The sequence below is a fragment of the Adelges cooleyi genome, unplaced genomic scaffold (genome assembly GCF_023614345.1).
Source record: "Adelges cooleyi isolate 19-005CV unplaced genomic scaffold, UGA_ACOO_1.1 ACOO_flye_CR_arks_rails_tigmint_CR_PRNA_9, whole genome shotgun sequence".
Lineage (NCBI taxonomy): Eukaryota > Metazoa > Arthropoda > Insecta > Hemiptera > Adelgidae > Adelges > Adelges cooleyi.
Genome location: NW_026096579.1, coordinates 8,838,254 through 8,859,434, shown reverse-complemented (window position 1 = coordinate 8,859,434; position 21,181 = coordinate 8,838,254). Strand labels below are relative to the sequence as shown.

The window sequence follows — 21,181 nt, the reverse complement described above, 5'->3', positions numbered from 1 at the left end:
TGCATTTTACCGTTTATACGCTTGGTCGATACTTTATACTTTCCAGACTTGGATACGATTTTATAATAATATTATATTACCTACGCTTAAAGTAACGCACAAGGCAACACTCGATAAAAATCCATTCTAAGAAAATGCAAATAATTTTGTATACTTAACTGTTAAAACATCTGTTTAGTCGATATGACGTCTTTGGACATGGCGCCCTTGGATCGGTGCCAGAAATTAATTATCTCTGCGCTAATACCATAATATCATTCATAGTGTATATATATTATATGTATACAGGGTGATCCAACTAACGTAAATGTACTCTGTATCATATAATAAATAACCTGTAACCTAAGTAATCTGTAGATAAGAACCGTTTGTCTATCATTATTTCAAAATATTTATATAGTGACTTCCTAGTTGTTAGAATAATTGCAATATTATGCAATAATTGGACAATGCGGACATAAATATGAATTTTATGTGCTACCGATTTTGAAAAACCGAAGTTATTATTAAGTGTAAATTAAGTGTCTTTACAAAGTCACAACTAATGAACAGATAAATGAAAATAAATAATTCAAACGCTAACATATTTTTAAATTGTTTGTTTACAAATTTATGTAATTAAAAACATGTGTTGCCATTTAAAAAAACCAAAAATCCCTCTTATTTTTGGCTTATAAGGCTTGTATTGGTGATACAAATTTTCAAAAAATGTAGTAAAATATGTACCTAAAAGTTTAGGAAAAAAAAAGTTCTCAAAATATTCATATTTTCAAAGAAAATGAGTGTCTTGCGTTAGTAGTTGGATCACCCTGTATATCATAATCACTACCATATCTGCTGTCTTACATTAAATGGATCACCCTATGTATCTGAGACCTACTACAAAATGTACATAAAACAATATGGTAAATCTTAAGTAATTTTACACCGTCGTTTGCCGTTTATATTGCAATATTATTAACCATTAGATTCATTACACATTAAAAGCACATCGTTAATTAATAAAGCAATGTTTTGCTTTAAACAATATTATACTAATAACGTGCAATCAACAGGTCGCGTGTCAGGATACGATGCGACCTGTTGGTTTCTTACCAATATAGAAATACAATAATATATCTTCAAACAAAAACCGATAACGTCATGCCCGGTGGCCTTCCTATATGTCATACACAAAGACAGAAGTTTATAGACAAACGCGAACGTGACTTACCCATTGCAAACCATACTTGTAATATACAATAATAATACTAATATGACGTTTGTAAAGTATTGCAAAACACACTGCACTTGAGATTTCCCATTTTTTAATGTAGTAGCAAACTTAAGCGGCTTCCATTGGAAAAAGGAACCTATATTTTTTTATTAAACCAGTAAAGAAAACCATATCCAAACTACGTTGTACGGTTTGAAACTATTAAACGCCACAAAGTGCACGATTTAGTTTATTGTCTTTCTTTAAACCGATTTTCTTTACTTAAATTTAAAATTTGTTTCAAGTTATTTATGACAATAATCGACGTTTTGGAATGACACAAATAAAACTATCCTAATTGATTAAAAAAATAATAATAACAAGGTTTGTATTTAAATTGTTTGGGGAAAAAAATGGCGATTAAAGCTTCGACTTACAACAAATAGATCTATTTTTTTCTTTTCTAATTTTATCTTACATTATGCAAAAATAAAAATAACACAGTTTTATTTTGTCAATAAAATTATTAATATATTTATAACAGTACAAAGCGTTTATTCGAAAGCGATTTTATCACTTTTAAAGTCCTATTTAATACATTAATAATTGAGACACAAAAAACTATTTTTCTAGGTACCTTTTTTTAACTTTATATTTTGTCAAATTTATTACCATTTAACGGGTTGATTTAATTTATAAAAATATTAATTTTTAATTTTATACTTAGCCTAAAGATTTCTTAAAAGTTGTTAAATCTGACCTATTTGTTCTAATCAAAACTTTTAAAATTGAAAGTTTATATTTATTTAGTAAAATACTTGTTCTACTTATGAAATGTAACATTTTTCATTCAATAAAACATGCACAATATTATATTAACATGGTTGAAAAAATAAAAAGTGTCATATAGAAATTAATATTAACTTTGAGGAGAATATTACAACACTTTATTCTTTGTAAGACTTTTTCAATCACAGTTGTACTTTGGTTTATGAAATAACACTAATGTGGCTTTTTTTGCTAGTAAAAAAAAATTATATTTTCTTATTTCAGTGCGTTCCAATAAAAAAAAGACATTGATCTAATAAGTGTCTCAATTACTATTGTATGTATTAATCTTTATTTCCTTTCTATATATAATTATTATTATTATTATTTATATGTATCGTTGGCACGATTAATAATACACACGTGTAGTGTACAGGAACACTACTGCGCACGTGTCAAGATGATAATTTCTTGGATCAAGACCAAAGGAAAGTGGACTTGAAATATAATAATATATATATATATATATATATATATCTTATATATATATATATTATATATATATTTATATATAAAGAAAAACACCGACTTTTTTTTTATCATGCGTATGCGTTTCCCATTGTTGTTGTTTTTTTTTTTTGTTCAGCAACTAATTAATTATTACTCCTATTCTTAGGATTTTTTTTTGTTGTCGCAATAATAATAATTCACTTGCAACGCAGATGAGACCGCTCTATTATTTTATTTTCCACGAACACAACCTTCATTAGAACGTATTATTAGTAGATATTGGTATCTGCTGGCTTCGATTTACAGGCAAAATGCAACAGTCATTACCATAAGAACAAAAAGCACAAAGAAGTGCGTTCCAAACATGACATTACTTCGGATTACACAGCTGTGCTATGGTCGTTTTTACTAAGCAAGTAAGTAAGACTGTAAATAAAGGAAGTAAGTCGTTTCTTCAAAGAGTAAAACGGTGCAGAATTGAGTAAATTATTGATAGTTAAAAATAGTAATAGAAAATAACCAGAGAAACGTTAATAAAGTTTTCTTTACTCTACAGGAAACATAATTTAAAATTGAATGCAAAAAATGTGTTAATCTGTGTTAGGACCGATTTACTTATTTATAATTATTCAAAAGGTAATTTAAAAACAACAAAAAAGTCGTTTATAGAATTTAAATTTAAAAGTAGTGAAAATAACTTTTGTAATAAAAAAAAATTAAATATTTAATCATGTATAATTCAGCTTCATCAAAAAAACTATTTTGGTTGTCCAATCATCTAACCTAGTCATGTACTGTCAACAGTAAATAATAAACACAAACGTTTTTTTTTCAAGTATACAACATGTTTTAATTGTTTTTAAATGAGCAGCTAAATTGTTTTATTTTATTTGAATGTCTACTACAAATGAAACTTAATTAAAATATACCGGAAGTACCTATGTTGTAAAATAAATACATTAATTTTATAAAAGCTAAAATCTTAAACTTTGAGTTCATATTTTTAAAGTTTTTTTACTATTTAAATAACGCAAATTAATTATTATTAATGGATAATAACTATAATTTTGTTATTAGTTGTCATTAAATAGATCGATTTTAATTTTTTTTTGTTAAACTGTTTCAAAGAAAACTTGCATTTCATTTACTCTGTTTTTTTACTGAAAATTTTATTTTACATATAGGTAATATTTGAGTTCACTTGTAATCATCAGTAATTCAGCATAATCAAGTATTTTTATTACATAATTTTTTTTATAGTTTTCTGTATTATTATACATGGAAATTATATGAGCCATCAATGTTTTTGTTTGAAGTATTTTTTTAGTTTTTAACTTATTTTTTCGTAGATACAATCGTAAATTTATTTTTCATCAACATTAGACACCGCATTGTTTATACAATGAACTTGAACTCTAGCCGAAATCGTATGTCAGAAAAATACAGATGTTTAACATGAAAGAGAAATAAAGCTACATAAACACTTGGAAAACAAATATTTTTTTTAAACGTTTCTGTCATTAGGTAAACTCTTAAGAATATATGTGCAAAGAAAAAAAAACATTAGGCACTGTATGGTTGTTTGAAGAAGACAAATAATATGCATTCAAATATACACTTTAATATTGTAGATGGATTTTACAGATAATAATAAAATATTAATAATTCAATAAAAGAATCATTTGAGACAGGAAAAATATTGTGTTACCTAAAAAAACAAACTACCTACAGATTTTTGTACAAAAAATTATCTTACAAACACATACTAGATTTGAAAAAAATAGATTTAAAGCAATACCTTCATCTAGGCCAAAGCAAATTTAAATCCTAATACTACCCCCAAACAAATTTGGATTTGGAAAAAAAATGCGTGTAAACTTTTTCAACGTTATGTAAATCCAAAACAATTTGAGTAAAAAAAATTACACACATATAAAAATACACTTCATTATAAAACCAATACCTTCTCAGCTAAGTGTCGCATCGAACCTAAAATTTTATCTGGTAGTTTTTTTAGATTTCTATTATTTTTATTGGTAAATAAATACTAAAAATCATTTTTTTAAGTAGTCCACCTGTCCCAGAAATCTCCTAGTTCCAACATAGAATAAAAAGACGTGCGTGGCCACTTAGGAATTCCTAACAAGATATTCTGCTGCGGTTCCTTAGACGTAATTGCTTTCAGAGGCCTGTCCAGTGCAGAATGTTTTTCAGAAACGATTGAAGAGCGTCAACGTACTTTCAATTAGAAGCTCTACAAGCTCGGCAAACCGGAAAAACTTACAACAAAGGTCACGCGAAAAATAGTGGGGGTCAACCGACTTTAATAATTTTATCGAAAACATGTTGTGTATTGGGAAAAAAAAAAATCATTGAATGACCTATTAATCGATAACTCAGATGCGGTCAGTGTATTTTAACAATTAAAACTTAATAATTGAGAACGCTAGTGGTGTTAAACAGAAATAAGCATGTCGAAAATTCGCTAGAAGCCTTGTGATAAGAGTAAATCGACAATTTCTGGAACTGATAAGAGGTTAAAAATATATCTGATAAGAGAATCAGCTGATAAAAGATGATTTAAAGAGTGATAGTAAATCATAGTACATATCCACGAATCTTCCTTCAATGGAAAGATTTCATAGCGATCAAAACTTAATTTATTCCAAGAATTTCTAGACTACTTTGAATCACTTTGTTGCTCCCCATTTGGCCTTGATTAAATTATTGGTTTTTGTGTCTAGAATAAAGCAATTTGGTCATTTATATATATTTGTGCCTAAATCTATTTTGCTCACATTCTCCATGTAATGCACATCTTATTATTTTTGTTATTTCTAGATCCGCGCTTGTCAGCTCGTGTGCACACAATAATGTAATGTATTGTGCTTTGGGGATTCCGTTAACCGACCGTTGAAGTATGAATAAGAAATGCACGTGAAAATATTCTAAAGATGCGTTGAACCGATTAGGTTTGTGTTGTCTTCTGACAAATATGGGTAATACGCATGTCTTCTTTTAGGAATAGCAATATTCAAAAATTAAATTGATACAACTTAAGGAACTTATAACTATCAAATATTTCTTTGTTTCCGCACTAACACTAAGGCCCATTAATTTTCCAGCTTGATTTAGATTATTCTTAATAACCTTCTGAAGATCTTCTACTAAAACTGAAAAATTGTCTGCAAACGCTGGCAAGGACTTTAGATTTGGAATTTAATACCAGGTCATTTAACAAGATTCGTGATCCCATAAAGTTTGTATGATATTTCGTTAAAGCCCGTGGGTAGTTGTACAGTTGTAGATCTTGGGATTATGCTTACATACCTAGAGGCTTCCTGCTGCTGCTGCAAGGAGCTTTCTACTGTGCACTAGTTAGCTATTTTGTAGTATGGGCCAAGAATTAGGGAGTTTCGTACTGCCAGTATAATAGAATTAAAAAATTACAAGAGTACAAAGTAAATTTTTGAGTTTTACTGTTTTTATAAATAAGCTTGGTCCAAGTTCGTTGGCTGAGAGACGGCAAACTTACTGTGTTCCTCAATACAATAATTTATGGTTCGATTAGCGAATCAATGGTTTATCAACTGAAGGGAGTGTTTTACGGTGGATAGGGGCAGAGAGAGGAGGATATGGGGTAACTCTGGAACGTAAGGAGTGCTTTCAATTATGGTACACTTATTAATGGGAAAAAACACTGTGGGGACAAGACATCTCTAAAACCTTTGGGGGTGGGGATGGAAAAGGATGACGTATAATTGCTATTTTGTAAAATGTGAAAATATAAGGTGTTTATAAAAACGATTCAACCGTACTTGCCCAAGCCGTCAAAACATACACGGTCGGTGTTGTTCATACCATTATTATTGTGTTTGCCTTTCGATTTTGGGAGCTACCGCCTGTTACCTGTGAGAGGAATAGGCGGGCACCACGCATGCGGGTGGTGACCGGTGTAACAGCACAAAGGGGAAGTTTTCCATCGTTGCTTACTAACGCTCGATGTCAACGCCCTGATGCATACAGCACACACACACACACATACACTCCTGCATATATAATATATATAAATACATACACATACAATACCCGGGTTGCAATTACCGACTTGAACGAACCCCTCTAAAATCATTTAAAATATTCCGTTCTAAATGTCAACAGTAATTTCCACCGCGTTTGGCATTCTGTCAGAAATCGATTAATATTTTAAACTTACGACCTGTATTATGACCATAGTAAACCGATAGTTTACTGCACAAATTCAACTTGTTTTCCACTTTAATTACAATTACTTAATAGGTAAGTGAAGTTTGTAAAATTTAACTATTAATATTGTGCGAGTAAGCGGCTAATCCGAAAGGGGTTGAATGGTCAAAACTAAACCCGTTTGATGTATAAAAACAGGTAAACCTAACGCAGACTTATTATTAAAACCGTTGCGCAGATTTGTATTTTTTTAAATTAAATTATAGTATTAAAATCCATTGATTGCTGGTATATACCATAACTACAGACTAGAAGTCCAAAAAGTAACAAAACTGAAAAACTTATTTTTTTAGATTAATAACATACTTGAATAATATTTTTTTTCAAATAAAATAATAATAACGAAATTAATTTACTATTGGTAAATTATCCAGAATACTTAATATGACAATAAGTAATAAAACTGAATAACTATTAAACGAAACAAAATAAAAAAAATGTCAAGAAAACATTTTGATTTGTTATTAAAATAATTAATACTAATTGTTAGTAAAATAATTTTGGACATTTTTAAATGCGCTTTGAAAAAGAAATATGAATGTTAAAAAATGTGAGTGATAAGGATAAATCAGCTGATAAGAATGACGTCTATCAGCTGATGTTTAAAAAAAAATTGTCATTCTACGTTTTCAGCTTAAACACTAAATAACGAGTCGCATGATATGTTTACTTAGTGGAACTTTGTGTTCTATGAAGTACAAACTCATAGCGATTGATAAAAGTTAAATAATAAATGTAACAAAATCGAAAATCTATAAGCACGGGCAACTATAACAGTACAACAAAAACGAAAGTGGAAGATCTAAAGTTCAATGTGTGTCAACAGAAAAATCCGCAGTGTAAGGTCAATGCCAAGGACGGTCGCCAACACCTACACAGTTTATATTTAAACGTATGATATGCTTTTATTGTGTTATTATGCACACTATGTTATTATGCAAACCGTAAATTCGGTCGAATCACAATAATTACCCGACAGCGTTCATTGTGTTGTCAGATGAATAACCGACTAGTAGAGGCATAAAAGATAATCGTTCATTATTGCATACATTTAATATGGCGATATCGCTGACGGATTACCATAAAAATCCACGGGTTATAGGCTTCTGGCGTATGGCTAATAACGGTTGGTTAATTTCACATTAATTACACACGTTTATCACACGATCCGGCTTTTGACCTAAGCTCGACGGCGACCTCTCGTCGATGATCTATTACAATATATTATAAACCCGACCGACACGGATCAATAAATCCACAACCGGTCGCGTAGGTATAATGATTTGTTCGACACACAAAAAATCTATATGGTCGACTGTACTAATAGCATTAACACTCTCCCCAAACCCTGTGAACAAATCTCTTCAGTATTCTGTAGTCACATAAATGTATTATATAATTTATCTAAATTGCTAACTAGTAATAAGCATGGAAGTCGACGTCGGCCATTTGTTTTTCGGGATTTATGTGTGTATAAAATAATATATAAATGTATATGATTCTGTGCAATCAACTCTTGTTATAATTAGTGATAACAGTTATAAACAAGTGATAAGGTTACCACAAAGATGGCGAAAAATGGTAACTTCAACCACAGAATAGATAAAATCAGAAGGGTCAGTCACTTTCAAAGTAAACAAAAACGTGACTACCATTTTTTAAAGACCTATTTAGTATTATGTGTTATAGTCTGTTACCCGCTGCAGATTATTTATTTTCCCTCATCTCTTATCAATAACATCTTATCAGTGATTCAGGGATTATCAAATTCTTTTAATCAATAGGACGTCCCTATCCTCTCAACTTAACCACTCTCCATGGCGGCATTAACGTATAGACTTTTTACCAGTTAACTCCCTTGCAAATAACATCTATTATCTTTTTATCAGGAACAATTAACATGATACCTCGTGATAAACAACTGATAAGGGACGATAAATAAGAGAATCAGTTGATAAGAAAATATTGATAAAAGAATCAGCTAGTCTTAAGACATATCCATGATCCACTTTGTTATTCTTCAAGGGAAATATTTGTTTGTAATTAAATCATTTTTCTAGAAATATTTTTTTTTGGGATGGGTTTTAGGTTACTTAGTAAATCGATATTTGTCCTTACAACCAAAAAACGTTGTATAATAGAAAAGAAGAAAAAAGGCATAATGTATTGTACGATTTAATCAATACACATGCCAACTCGATTCGTTATAAATTATTATTATTGTTATTATGTATAGAAATGATCACAAGTTCAATGTCAAAAACTGCGCACGCTTTTTACAAAATAAATTGTTTACTGCGATACACAACAAAGTCCACACGTGTATGTTAAGTTACCATTTAAAAAAACACACCAGTAGCGACGGCCAAAAGTCGCTCTTGATTGAGATTTCTGAAAATGAAAGTAATTTCTAAAGTAAACCAACATTTTTCATGCAATTTTTCCTTTGCCAAAATGCACTATTTTTCTGACTCGTGTGTAATTAGTTGAATTTTCCCGTCCGGATGTTTGAATCCAAACTATTATCGCTGGCAAGCTATGAATAACTGCTAAAAATAAATATATCATAATATCATTTATATAATTTATATAATTTATATGAAACGTAATAAATATAGATTATACGAATTCATTTTAATGCAATTTTTAGAAACATCAGTATATTTTCTTACATAACGAACAGAGTGCATCTATAAACAAAAGCTTAAATAAAGCGCAATAAATTTGTTGAATTGACTCGAACATTTGTTTTTGCAAAAAAATCTAATACAGTACAAACCAGCACATCAGAACAAGCGCAGAGTTAGGTACACAAGAAAACACAGAAACATACCAACACTGTAAAATTGGCAAAGTAAGAGCAAGACAGTTAATACATCTGAAAGTGATTCAATCAAAGGCAATCTGTATAAGCAAAGGCATTCTGTATATTTTATATATAGCACTAGATACACAGTCAAAAGCCCAAAAAAATATAATAGGTCATTTCTCCTGGAAAGGGTTGCAAATTATTCTTAGAGGTTAATTTTGGAATTTAGTCCCCTACCTTTACACATTAGATAAAAATAAATTTCCTGAAAAATTAGTTGCAACAAAATTTTGTAGTTGCCTTATTGAATAAAAATAATTTTGAACTGAAAATGTAATCAAGTTGACAACATTAACTGGACGGTTTTTGTGAGAAACATTATTAGTAAAATTTAAACTATTTTTAAAACAATTAAAAAAAAATGTAATTAAATATCACAATTTAAAATACTTAAATAAAAATATACTTTGTGATCACAAAAAACCGTCGAATTTAGTTGTCCTAACTCGAAATTCAGTTGGGTAAAAATATTCAATATATGTTTGTCACTTATTCGACCAAGTTTTGGTAAATGAAACTAAAACAAAAATAGTAATAATTAACCTACATTTTTTGCATGTTGTACTTTATCGCATCTTCCAAAATTGTATAATACTTTATGGGTTTTAAGTCTATTAACACAACATAGAAACTTTTTTTATTGGTTTTGTTTTTCTAAAATAATAAATATATTATAGTTTTTTATTGTAAACAATAATCAACAATCTGAGTAGTATAAGCCCTCATTTGATGTGAATATTTTTAATCATTATTTTTTTATTTTTGACTTTCTTCAGTATCTATTAGGTATTATTTCAGCACTGGGAATTTAGAAAATATACTTATACAAACGACTTTTCTCTGTATTGATAAAGCGGTTTCACTCGCACAATATTCTCTATTCACTAAGGCGTCGCGAATTGGAATGGACTAGATTCTTAAAGACGGTCCGCGATTCGTCATGTCCGCTTTTCCGACTAAATAGAAAATAAATATAATGATAATAACACGACGAAAATCGGTGTCATCACACCCGTCACAGCTGGCATTACTCTATAATATTATATTATTTTTTTGTATTGAGGCACACACACACAGACCTGAATTAGTACTACAGCAAACAGTTATTTAGAGCAAAAAAACAATCAAAATTAAATAGAACTAGTTTTATACATATATATATATATATATATAAGAAGAAAAATAAGTAACTTTTGGCTTCTATGAAAATATATTGTTTTTACAATGATGAATTTTTTTATTCAGTCTTATTTAAGCAAGTCTTAAGATAAGAAATCCTACTCGAGAAGTACTTTATTGGGCCAAAAATTATTGTTTATTTCAAAGTGACTTAATCACTTTCAGTTACAATAATGTGTCTTAAGACCTGCGTCTAAGGTGTAGAGTGAAAGCCGAAAGGAAAATCGCTTATAATAATACTATACCATAGCGAGGCTAGCAATGATGTATTATAGAAGAAGTGAATGTTGGTCGTTGTGGACAAGAGAAAAGAAAGAAAATAATGAAAATCGCTGAAATTTGTGGAGTAAACAGGCTGGATAGAACTAAGAATGCGTGCACAAGACTCAAGAGATAGTTTAAGGAAATTGTACCACTAACCGCAAAAAAATGGATAGATTTGTGATTTGAGCTAATTGTAAAAAGGGATGAAGTGCGATAAGGAATTTGTAAAACGAATAGAAAAACATTAAGACAAACTGTGAACACGGTTTTAGGACTTGAGGTCAGCAATATTACAAAACAGCAAAACTGAAGATGGCCAATACAGTACAAAATACCTAGAACGCAAAAATAAATTTTAAAGAATCTTCATTGTTATTTATTTTTTTTTTTTTTGCAAGAAAAACTAATAAACAAGCTAAAAATTAGTTTTTTAAAATACAACCTATTGTTTTTAGATATATTTTACGTTTTTTATTATCTAACAAGTGATTTATTTTTTTATTTGCATCCGATGTTTAGTTTTTGTTTAAAAAAATAACAGCTTGTTTTTAACTGCCATTTACTACGATATTTTTCGCGTTTGATAAAGTTATTGTTCGATATTTAAAAATAGTTAACTAGGAAAATGATTATGATATATTTATTACAAATTTATCGCAATAAGACATTAATCCGTCGCAAAAAAATAAACGACAAAGCGATTACTGTTATCTGTGAAATACAATATTATACACTATACAATTTATGTACAACGCATTTCACACGGGAAGTTAATTGGTTCTAGTTACTCTTATCAACAAAGGAGACACAAGTACACAATTGCGGTATAATAAAATTCAAATTTTGCTGGGTTGAAAAAAAAAATTAAACAAAGTTTCAATTTCGAACATTTTATTTAAATTAACTCCAAAACTTTAAAATTAAATTTTTCCCCTGTTGTTTTTTACACGTTTTGTTGAAAACTGATCATTCTTGACCGAAAGTAAAGGTTTTTATGCAAAACAAATTTTACTAGAACTGTTAATTTGGCTCACGCAGAGCAATATTACATTGGAAGTACAATCTTTTATTTTACACAACAAATCAATAATTCTAATAATTTTAATCATATTTCGTTCATAATATATTATAAAATATGTAAAAATTAATTCCATATTGTTCCTATTTTCGCCAGACCTAAAAAAATTCGTTTCCCTTTACTGGAAAACGCACAAGTTTATTAATATGTCCTATGGAGCAGTTATCCAATCGACTGTCTCTTATCAGCTATTTCTCATATCATTCATCTGTTATCAGCCGATTTTCTTAACAATTATCTCTTATCAGTTAAACGAGGATTATCTCTCCAAACCCTTTTCTTTCCCCTCCCTCGTGATCAAATGCTTAAAATTGGTACCGAAAATGACGAAACAGTGTCTTAGCTATTTGTTTTGCTTTATTTAACTTAACCTAACGGTCGTCGGTCGGAATGTGATATTAGAATAATACACGCTAGTTGTTACGGTCGACAGATGCATTTCATTCTATGTAATTGTTAGTTTATTGTGTGTATTATTATTTATTGTGTACGGCCAATAAACGCCGTCACATTGGACTACTCGTTTTCAACGATATTAAGGTATTTTGGTTATTTAAAAAAAAAAAACCTGGCGTCCGGGTTCCCTGTGAAACAATGGACCTATCCATACAGTACTGTAATATGCTCGCACAATAAGCTTGACTATAATGAATAACAATATAGCCGGCTGCCTGTCCATAGAAAAAAAATAAATACCTGTTTAAATTTCACGTGTAACCCGCTCAAGAAACTGTAATAGATTAACCTACCAATAATAATGTCGCAAACTAGTTAACATCGTTCACAAAAAATAAATAAACTAAATACAATAGGAGTACCTTTATGAATATATATATGTATTTATATATTTATCTATATATATATACATATATATTTAAATTAATGTCATTCTGTCTGGCGGTATACTAACGGATCTACGGTCCTACCTACGACGGTTTCGTTTTTCACGTTAATTAAACAGAAGAAATTTAAACGGTTTAAAATCGGATGTCGCTAAGGTCACGTTTACCTAGTAGGTTCTAATAATGTGTATGTAAAACACTTCCTGTACGCACAAAATCACAATTTCCGAAATCGAAGACCCACGATTTATCGTTTCCCTTGGATTTAGGGTTCAACATTTTAATATTGTATGATATTAACATTTCTATTTATATTAACATATGGATAAAGTAACAAATTAAACGTTTAGGCGCGCAAAATTAATAAATCTTAAAGGTCGAATAGTGTGATGAGGAGAAACCGGTTGTTCTTGAATAACTGATAAGAGAATCAGCTGATATGAGATTATTGATAAGAGACAGCTGATCAAAATACATGTTCATGATCCAATGTCTTTCCTTAAAAAGGATAAATATAAAAGATTTTAAAGCAATTAAAACAAAATTAATTTTGAGATATTTCCAAACAAACTTTTTTTTTTGTCGAGCGGCTTATATTCTTGTCTCTTTGGCTATTTTTAAATATTTGTTTTTATGTCAGTTGGCAATGGGATGGCGATAAAAGTAAAGCATTAATTACTGAATAACAGCTAATAAAAGTTTATTGATAAAGAGTCTTTCCTATAAGGTAGAAGAAGATTGATGAATCAATATTTTTGTCTTGCATTTATATTGTTCTTACAAAAAAAAACTTATTAAATAAAGCAATATTTTCGTAGAACTGATAACTTTAACAAAAAAAAAGCGTAGGTATTCCAAAACTAAATTATAGCCGTATAAATAAGACGCTCTACATTAATATACTTTTATAATAAATTATAATTTACATTACGGTACATGTCATGTTAATTTTTTTTTCCTGTTAAGTTCGATGAAAAAAATATGTAGTTTTACATCACTAAACTTGCATATTTTTGTTGCACCTAATCCTAAGATAATAACTTAAATTATAAATATATATATATATATATATATATATATATATATCTTCAGTTTTCTACGACGTGTTTCGTTTAAATTATATCATGCGATAAATAAAAGAAAAGCGCGCGCTGGATCTTAATTATATTTATGTGTTTACATTGCAAAACAAACATGCGTGGGACGTTGTTTAGTGTAATGCATGTCAAGAAATACATTTTTTTTATTACTATTACAATTCATTAGACCGGATTTATTATAAGTACCTATCCTTTTTTTTAATTTAGTAAAAATAGAAAAGCGCGAAATTTATAGTAAAACTCAAATCACAAGAAAACTACGATTATTGTAAAAATAAAAATAATTGTAAATCACAAATTTTTTAAAGGAAAAGAATAATTAAGTTGCGACTGCCTGGAAAAGCTCAAAAAAGTACCTAAAAATGTTTTTAAAAAAATATCAATAAAAAAATGGTTTTTGAATTTTTAAAACGTTTGTGTTTAGCAAAAAACAGTTTTTTTGTGTTTTTCAAGCATTTTGGATTTTTTTTTTTTATAATTCCGTATCTTATATTATCTTAAAATTTAAAATAACTTTTCAAACAATTAAAATAATATTTTGCGTTGCATGAATCGGTAACTAAGCTACACGTTTATCACAACATGTTAAGGCCAAGTTCAATGTCCCTCTATACTACATGAACTTTAGCTATCGACCCTATTCCATTCAAATTGTGTTTCAACTCTTCAATTGTACGACACAAGAGACAAAAAAAATAGCTTTTTAATTTTACTAAAACGTTTTGGTGAACACAATATTTCATATTATAAAGTCAACTATTGAAATCGACACAATAATTTTCCAAAAACTTTTGGTGTACATTAAAAACTATAAAAATCGTAACTTATAAATAGAGATTTTAGCTCTCAAAATTAATTTTGTAATGTATTACCAAGTATTTAATATTTGTCATCTACATATCCACATTTTTTTTTCAGTTAAAAGACTAAACGTTTATTTTCATTAAAATATAATAAACCTCAAGACGTACATTTAATTTGCTATGAGGTTATTAATTTCTTTTTTTTAATGCTGAAAAAAGGCATAAATTTGGGACGACAAAAATAGTCGTCATAAATAATCAATATTTTTTTTTTATAACTTCCATTCCCATTAATTCCATTGCTTTTTTTACTATTAAACTACTATATTAGTCGTCTCAAAGTATTGACGTTGATTAAATAGAATTCGACATTGTATTATAGTATTAGAGTGATTAATAAGTTAAAACTAAAGAAATATGAATTAAAAAGTAAACTGTCCCACACCAAATGTGTCTCAAGGTAAAGATAGTTTTACTCTGCGTGTGTAATCAATTGAACTATGTGTAGTATATACAGTAGTGGTGGGACTATTCGGATAAAAAAAATTCGAATATTCGAATACTTTATTCACACGAATATTCTTTTTTATTCGAATACTCGATAGGTTATTCGAATATTCAATCTGATTTTTCGAATATTCAAATATTTTATCATTTTCTTTGGAGGATTAATTAGATTAAAAAAAATAATAATTAAGAGACAACTAAGGTGTTCTTGATCTATTTTTAATAATCTATTTGTACTATTCGAATTATTCGAATATTCGAATTATTTTCATACGAATAGTATTATTCGATCATTCGAATAATTCGAATAATAGAAAAATTCGATTCGAGGTCTCAGCTCAAATACACAGACTTACATTTATATACTTTAAAGGTAATAATAATTGTGCAAGATACCGATTTTAGTGTTTTTTTTTTTTTTAGATTACATTCGATAAAGTGAAAACGATAAAAAATAACATATTTACAAGAGACAAGTCAACTGATTTGAGTAATAATTCGACTATTTTTTTGTTTTGCAAACAAATAATCCAAACTATCATGACACTCAGTTTGTTGTGTAAGAATACATGACTAATGAGTAGTTAGCTGTGTAGTTGTACGCTCTAAATGTTTTTCTTTTAACAGTACAAGATAAATTAGGCACGCAATGACTAATTTACTACTTTACTATAGTAGGTAGATTTAAATGACGGGCAATTAAATAATAATATATTATAAGACGACAGTAATAACGTGTCTTTTTACACACTTTTCGGTCGTATCTGTTTCTCTGGATATAATCAATCCTGATATTTTAAAAACACTAGGTAGCCGCTGTGTGTGCATTGAGACCCAGACATTCCGTTTGATGATTATTATATAGCAACAAAACGTGTTATTATAATTCGATTAGGTACGCAGACACCTGTGGCCAAATTATATTTCCTTTAAATTAAAAAATGAGAACGTTCATTACCTACAAATTAAAAGAAGGCAAATTACCATAACATAAGCAACTGCCTATCGTAGTCAACAAACGGAACTAATAGTCCTCTATCAGCTCTGGATCATTAGATTACCTATTCCAATAATAATATTAATTCACCGTGCCGGGCTTTGATTTTTATAAACCAGCTTCCATACTTAAGTCTTCATCATACATTAGGAGTGAACCCCCAGTAAGTAGTAACCATAGAAAACACTGGACCTAGAGGTATTGTGTAACACAAAAAGTTCACATGTGTCCCTTCCACTTGGAAAAAAGTTACAAATTTGTTTAGGGGGGTTATCCTCTTCAAATTATTATTATACATTGTGCAAACAACAACTCGACGAGCGGCCAGAATTAAAATTTCAAAGAGGTTAGATCGTTCAACGCACAGAAAAATACACTTCATTTGATGAATTTATTAAAAGGTAAGCGTTTTACTAAAAATAAAATTAAAAAAAATATACTACCAAAGTACCACTCGACCAAAACCTATTATAACATTTTCCAGCATGTGCCAATCATTGAACAGGATTTTAAAGAGAGAGAGTAAGGTCTGAATGAGTTCACCTTCTTCAACTCGACTCTTAGTTTTTTTTCCAACAATTTAAAAACCCTTAACCGTTCCACGATAATATTGTAATCAAAAATCCACTGATTTTTGTTTTAAAGCATTTGCTGAGCTTAAAAAAAATACATAATGATTATTACAAAATTGGACTGTCTATTCTTATTAACAAAAAAATAAATAAAGAGATACTAAAAAAAACCAAATAAATTTAAAACTAATAAAAAACTTGACTGCAATCCACGTTTAAAAGACACAATTTAAAAATTATGTTAGGTTAGTTCTATAGAAATTATCATTCAGGTAATCGAAGTTAGTTTCTTTTAGACAAATTTCCCTCTATCTCTAATAAAATCTATTTTTGTTTTTTTATTAACTGTATTGATATTATCTACTGAAATATAGTACAAATTTGTAAATATTGTGAATAACTTATTTCCAGAACATTATTATTGAAGTTTAAGTACTTCAATCACGATAAAACGCATATAAACGGACTTTTTAATATTTCTACTAAATTGCTAAATATTATTTATCTAAACTATCAATATTCGAAGTTTAGACCAAATTGAAAAAAAATCACCATTATTGTAAGAGTTTAATTATTTGTTGTTATCGTAACATTTGTGATTTTTCCTTAAATTCTTTTAAGTTAGAATATTAAATCAACCGAAAAATATGGATCAAAATGAGTTAAAACTTCAGATCTGAAAATCTGAATAAATTAACTCATTTTGACTAAGAACTATGAAGACATGCAAGTTCTTTGGCTACTTTTTTCCTTTTTTTATGTAAAAAAACTGCTTTTCAATATCGGAAAACGTTTAAATTAAATCAAATTTATTACAAAAAAACTGTATTTTTTCAATGAAAATCAATTTTTGATATAACCTAGTAAAGCGACCGACAAATTATTTTCTTTTTTCAGAACTAAACTTGGATCAGCCATAATTTTAGAATTTTATTACAGCAAATGCATTTTTTTACCACCAAAATGGCTTTTTTTCAATAGAAAAAATTGTGTACGTTCAAAATAAATGTATACGAATAACCGGAAAATAAATTGACATGGTCGAAAATGAATAAAACCACTTTTTTATTTCAATATTGATTACATAAAAATCCTTGAAAACCGCCTTAACGTTAAGAATACATTTTGGAAATAATTAAATCCATCGTCCGTTAATGTCTTCATTTCCTTTATTGTGTAAATATTTTAACGTGACTTAACCTGAACTAAACCTTAACCTATAATCAGGTTGGTAAGGTTAGGTTAGGTTAGGTTAACCGTAACAAAAATATTGTTTAAAATCCGTGATTTAAAATATAAGATACAATGTTTAGTTTCGGTTGGCTTATTAGTCATTACTTGTTAAACGTTGTACTTTGGCTAGTTTAATATGTATTAAACAAAACCATTGGCAATAAAACTTTAAGTTTCAATAATTGGGTTGTAAAAAAATAATTTTATATACTTTGTTTAGCCAATCTAAAGGGCCAGTTTTTACCTTGACATATTTTTGTAAACGGAAAAGAGTTTTTTTTTAACTTTACCAAAAGTCTTACAAACTTTTTAAACCCATTGGCTTTATCATAAATAAATAATTGAAAATATAATAATGGGGGTTGGTGGATAAGAAAAGGTTTGAAAACACTGTCAGTTAACACCTTTATCCACTCATTTAATTATTATACTTTGAACGATTCATTTATGCATAGGCGCAACTATAGGGGTTGCAAGGGGAACTTTCGCACCCTTAATCCTTGATTTTTATAGGTACATACTCTGTTAAACATTTGTATTTTAGAATATTTTATTTTATATTTAATAGTTTGAAGATAAGAATCAAGTTTAATCAGGTATGTACATCATTTTAGCACCTCGTAAAATGTTGGTCTAGTTTGTAGCGCCTATGCATTTATGCAAAACCCCAATGCGGTGCCAATATAACTTTGTAAGACTTTTGGAAAAGTTAACAAAAAAAAAACTCTTTTTCCGTTTAAAAAATTATGTTATGGTAAAACCGACCCTAAAAAAGTAGGTATTTTAGAATTGGCCAAACAACAGACTTTTTTTTGGAAATAATATCAAATAACTGTAATAACTTTGGCGGTACTCACTCGGACCAGTCGACGAAGAAGATGACCATGTACCCGACGTGGTTGAAGACATACTCTGGCGGCGGCGATTCTTAAGGAAAACACAATACAGAATACACAATAATGATATAGGTAGGTGTGCAATGTTATTTCATTAACACCGGGCAAAAAAAAATAACAATATCAATAATAATAATAATCGTTGGGCTGTAATTCAAACGCCACACACGCCAATCGACTAATAAAATATGAAAATATTATTTTTTATTAAACGGTTTGGCGGGTTCGGCGACGACTGCTGAAGACGGTGTGCGCGGAGTACAGATCAAGCAGCCCGGGCGACCACGCGCTCACAACAGGCTGCACGGCAGACGCTGCGCCGCGCCGTCCCTTGACCTCCGCGCGCGCCGTGTTCGATTGAGCGACTCGACGCCGGCGACGACGGCCGACGGCGCCCGACCGACCGTTTCGCCGGATCGGTTGGTTAACCACATCAATACGGCCGTTCGATACCTATTACCGCGTTATTTGGTTAATATTTTGACATGGATATGTTAATTGTCACAGTGCTGATGTCATTAAATATACATATACAGGGTATTCCAGCACGAAAGGTAAGTAATAGGTGATTGGATATCTGGGGGACCCTCAAATGAGCCTCCAGTTTTCATTTTTTCGACAGTTAAATAAAAAGATAATGACTTAAAAAAAAAGCTGTCTTTAGATATAAACACTTTCACAATTGTCTCTTAAATCATCCAAACCCTCTTATTAACAATCTGTCCTCCCGCACGATCCCTGATAACCCTCCTCGTCTTCTATAAAGATCCTGGTGTAGAGACCTCCTTCAGTTATCAAAGTCAGTAGGAGTTCCCCTCCTAAGTATGTCATATGCATATAATATATCCATAGGAGCAAATACGGGGGGGCTAGGGTGGGTTTAGCCCCCCAAAAAAATTAGGTTATGCATACAATTTTGAAAAACAAAAATATATTTACTTACATATATTTATTTTAAAAAAAATTCCAGCCCCCCCAAATTAAAAATTGAAATTGCGCCTATGAATATATCACAAATGCTTATTGTTTATTTTATACAGATGTAGTTGATATTAAAATAAAAAAAGTGATTTAGTTAATAAATTCAGCCTCACTATCGTTCGTTCTTTCTGGCTCCGATGGTAATTGCTATAAAGATATAATATAATTTAAGCATTTTGAAAACTCGGATTAACTTTAGATTCGATGCGAATCTCGAAAGGTACAAAAACTTTACAATGAATTTAATTATTTCGTGTCAAAGTATTAAATAGATATACAGAGTGATTTATGAATATTTTGAGGATTTTTTTTTCCTTAACTTTTAGTTACATATTTTACTACATTTTTCAATATTTTGAAAATTTTTATCACCAATCCTTATAAGCCAAAAAAGGGCATTTTTGGTTTTTTTACATGGCAACATATTTTTTTAATTACATAATTTTGTAGACAAAAAATTTAAAAAACCAGTACAGTGGGGTCGGGACATAGTGGGGACGGGGAGGTCACAGGTTTACAGGAATTGTTAAATCTGAAAGTGATAAAAAAAACGCTTCGATACTAATCGGTATTTTTAAGCCAGTACAGTACAAACCAAGCATAGTATAAACCAGCAAAGTTAGAAAGTATTAAATTGAGGTGCTGTATTTACAAATAAGCATTAAAGCGTTTATTTGAATGTGATTTTATTCAATTTTATCACTTTTTTTATAATAATTCCTGTAGACCTGTGACATCTTCGTCCCTTCGTTGCTTTGATTCCATTACGCCTATACTCTACTGTACTAGTCCTCTCGGATAAAATCACTTTCAAATAAACGCTTTGATGCTTATTTGTAAATACAGCACCTCAATTTAATACTTTCTAACTTTGCTGGTTTATACTGGTTTGGACTGTACTGGCTTGAAAATACTAACTAAATTTAAAAAGATTTTAGGTGTTTTTGTTAAAATATACGCAATCTGCGAAAAGACAGTTTACTCGTATGGTTTGCTACTCGAAGGGATTGGTCCAGTATTAAAAAAGTTACAGTGTATACAGATAAAAAAAACCCACACCAGAGTAAAACCAATACCTTCGCCGCTCTGCATCGAAGCTAAAATATGTAAGCGTTTGAATT

The 21,181-nt window shown here is 29.6% G+C and overlaps 1 protein-coding gene across 1 annotated transcript in view; it reads right to left on the bottom strand.

Annotated features, from left to right (window-relative positions):
* LOC126846887 (kelch-like protein 17) overlaps nucleotides 1–19,364 on the bottom strand; it is a 31,123-nt gene extending 11,759 nt beyond the window's left edge. The window contains exon 1 of the mRNA XM_050586733.1: nucleotides 19,041–19,364. Within this exon, the coding sequence (XP_050442690.1) occupies nucleotides 19,041–19,092 (52 nt within the window). The 5' untranslated portion in view covers nucleotides 19,093–19,364. The remainder of the gene's footprint in view (nucleotides 1–19,040) is intronic.
* Between the last annotated feature and the right edge of the window lie 1,817 nt (nucleotides 19,365–21,181).